The sequence below is a fragment of the Lagopus leucura genome, unplaced genomic scaffold (assembly GCF_019238085.1).
Source record: "Lagopus leucura isolate 7727_CA_CO unplaced genomic scaffold, USGS_WTPT01 34432-0_obj-0_obj, whole genome shotgun sequence".
Lineage (NCBI taxonomy): Eukaryota > Metazoa > Chordata > Aves > Galliformes > Phasianidae > Lagopus > Lagopus leucura.
The window spans coordinates 1-2823 of NW_024965175.1; the positions used below are offsets into that span (position 1 = coordinate 1).

Sequence of the window (2823 nt, forward strand, 5' to 3'; positions counted from 1 at the left end):
TCTCAGGTTTGGGGTCTCAGGTTTGGGGTCGCAGTTTGGGGTCGCAGTTTGGGGTCGCAGCTTTGGGGTCACAGCTTTGGGGTCTCAGGTTTGGGGTCGCGGCTTTGGGGTCTCAGGTTTGGGGTCTCAGGTTTGGGGTCACAGTTTGGGGTGGCACCTTCTCCCCGGGGGTGACGGAGATGCGCCAGACGCAGTGCGCGTGGGCCGGGTAGCCGTTGGGGAACTGCGGCGACGAGAAGTTGCCCTGGCTGTCCTGCAGGGTTTCCCCGCACGCTGCCGTGGGGCCGAGTGAGAGCCGCGCCGCCCCACAGGAACCCCGCGCCGCCCCACAACCCCGGCATTCAGCCCCACAGCTTGGGGGGCAGGGGGGGTTTGCGCCCCACGGCCCCCAAACGAAGCCCTGCTGCAGGAGGGGCGGCGATGCTGCGGTGAGCGCGGCTCTGAGGGATGCGATGCGCCCCATGGATGCGCCCCATAGATGTGCCCCATAGATGCGACCCATAGATGTGCCCCATAGATGCCCCCCATGGATGCACCCCCCAGTCACACCCCATAGATGTGCCCCATAGATGCCCCCCAGTGATGTGCCTCATTAGGTGCCCCATAGATGGGCCCCACAGTCACACCCCATAGATGTGCTCCATTAGGTGTGCCCCATAGATGTGCCCCAGAGATGCACCCCACAGTCACACCCCATAGATGTGCCCCATAGATGTGCCCCATAGATGCGCCCCCCAGTCACACCCCATAGATGTGCCCCACAGATGCCCCCCAGAGATGCGCCCCATTAGATGACGCTCCCCACAGATCCACCCCACGCACGCACCCCACAGACACTCTGCATGGACGCACCCCATAGATTCACCCCATAGATTCACCCCACAGACGCTCCCTATAAATACACCCCATGGTTCCACCCCACAGATTCCCACCCTCCCCCCCTGGGCCCCCCCCCCCCGCACTGCACCCCCCAGCCCCCCCCCCCACCCCCCCCCCCCCCCCCCCCCCACACATCCCCCCCCCGCCCCACAGCGCCCCACTCACCGGGGCAGCGGTACAACTTCCTCGCCTGGGCGATGTCCCCTTTGCTGAGCCGCGTGCGCTGCCCTATGGAGGGCCGGACCCCATTGATGTCGTATTTGGGCAGGATGGTGTCCAGGAAGATCCCCCTATGGGGTCATGGCGGCTCAGTGGGGCACGGCTCAGCACCGCCCCCTAAATGGGGCGCTATGGGGCAGAGCGGGGTGCTGCGGGGCACTGTGGGGTGCTACGGAGCTCTGTGGGGCAGAGCAGGGTGCTGGGTGGCTCTATGGAGTGCTATGGGGCAGAGCGGGGTGCTGTGGGGCGCTATGGAGCACTATAGGTCAGAGCAGGGTGCTATGGGGTGGAGCAGGGCGTTATGGGGCGCTGTGGTGTGCTATGGGATGCTATAGAGCAGAACAGGGTGTGATGGGATGCTATGGGGCAGGGTAGGTTGCCTGGGGCGCTGTGGGGCAGAGCAGGGTGCTATGGGGTGCTGTGTGGTGCTGTGGGGCACTGTGGGCAGAACAGGGTACTATGGGGCGCTGTGGGGCGGAGCAGGGCGCTATATGGCGCTGTGGGGCAGAGCAGGTGCTATGGGGTGCAGTGGGGCGCTATGGGGCAGAGCAGGGCGCTATGGGGTGCTGTGGGGCAGAGCAGGTGCTATGGGGTGCTGTGGGGCACTATGGGCAGAGCAGGGTACTATGGGGCACTGTGGGGCAGAGCAGGGCGCTATATAGTGCTGTGTGGCACTATGGGGCAGAGCAGGCGCTATGGGGCACTGTGGGGTGGAGCAGGGCGCTATGGGGCGCTATTGGGCGCTATGGGGCGCTATGGGGCAGAGCAGGGCGCTATGGGGCGCTATGGGGCGCTATGGGGCAGAGCAGGCGCTGTGGGGCGCTATGGGGCGCTATGGGGAGCTGTGGGGCACTATGGGGCAGAGCAGGCGCTATGGGGTGCTATGGGGCGCTATGGGGCAGAGCAGGCGCTATGGGGCGCTATGGGGCAGAGCAGGCGCTATGGGGCGCTATGGGGCGCTATGGGGCGCAGCGGGGCGCCGCACCTGGAGAAGGTGTTGCGCGCGTAGTGCATGATGCTGTCGAAGTCGTACGTCTCGCCCAGCGACTCCACCTCCTCGGGCTCCATCTTGAGGGAGTTGTACTCCCGCCCCGGGGGGGGGGCCCGGGGGGGGGGGGGGGCGGTGGCACGGGGCCGCCCCTCGGGCGCCCCCTGGCGGCTCGGCGGGGCCGGGGCGGCACCTGGCTGGATGTTGTCGCGGATGATGGCGACGTGCCGGTCGCGGTCGGGCCGCGTGTGCTCGTGCCAGAAGCCGATGACGTGGCCCAGCTCGTGCACCACGATGCCGAACTTGTCGCAGTTCTTGCCGATGGAAATGGCCTGCGGGCCGCCGCCGCGCCGCCCCACGTACGAGCAGCACCTGCGGCGGCCGTCAGCGCGGCCCCGGGCGGAGCCCAGGCGTCCCAAGGGCGCCCCGAAGCCGCGAGCACCGCGAGCCCGGCCCGGCTGAGCCCGGCCCCGCAACCGCCGCCTATGGGGGGCGCTGCGACCCCAGGCCCGTCCACCGTTGGCTTCCCGTCCCCGTGGCCTCAAAAGGGGAACCGCTGCCCCATAGGCGCCCCACAACCACGGCCCCAAACCCGGTGAGGATGGGGAACCCCGACCCCAACAGACCCCCATAGATGGGGCTCTCTGACCCCAAACCCATCCACCCTCGGGTCTCCCATCGCCACGACCCCAAAGAGAACCCCGTGCCCCACAGCTGCCCCCCGTGTGGGGCACCCC

The 2823-nt window shown here is 67.9% G+C and overlaps 1 protein-coding gene across 3 annotated transcripts; it reads right to left on the reverse strand.

Annotated features, from left to right (window-relative positions):
* Positions 1 to 53: 53 nt before the first annotated feature.
* Positions 54 to 2468, reverse strand: LOC122192003 (bone morphogenetic protein 1-like). Of its 3 annotated transcripts, none has more exons than XM_042892422.1 (4): positions 2280 to 2468; positions 2084 to 2184; positions 1045 to 1169; positions 54 to 223 (listed from the first exon to the last, which is right to left on the reverse strand). In XM_042892422.1, the coding sequence occupies exons 2-4, from the start codon at positions 2164 to 2166 to the stop codon at positions 69 to 71; spliced, it is 363 nt and encodes a 120-aa protein (XP_042748356.1). In that variant the 5' UTR covers positions 2167 to 2184; positions 2280 to 2468; the 3' UTR covers positions 54 to 68. The 3 variants fall into 3 exon arrangements, with proteins under 3 accessions (XP_042748356.1, XP_042748354.1, XP_042748355.1); XM_042892420.1 differs by having other exon boundaries at positions 54 to 253; XM_042892421.1 differs by having other exon boundaries at positions 98 to 273.
* Between the last annotated feature and the right edge of the window lie 355 nt (positions 2469 to 2823).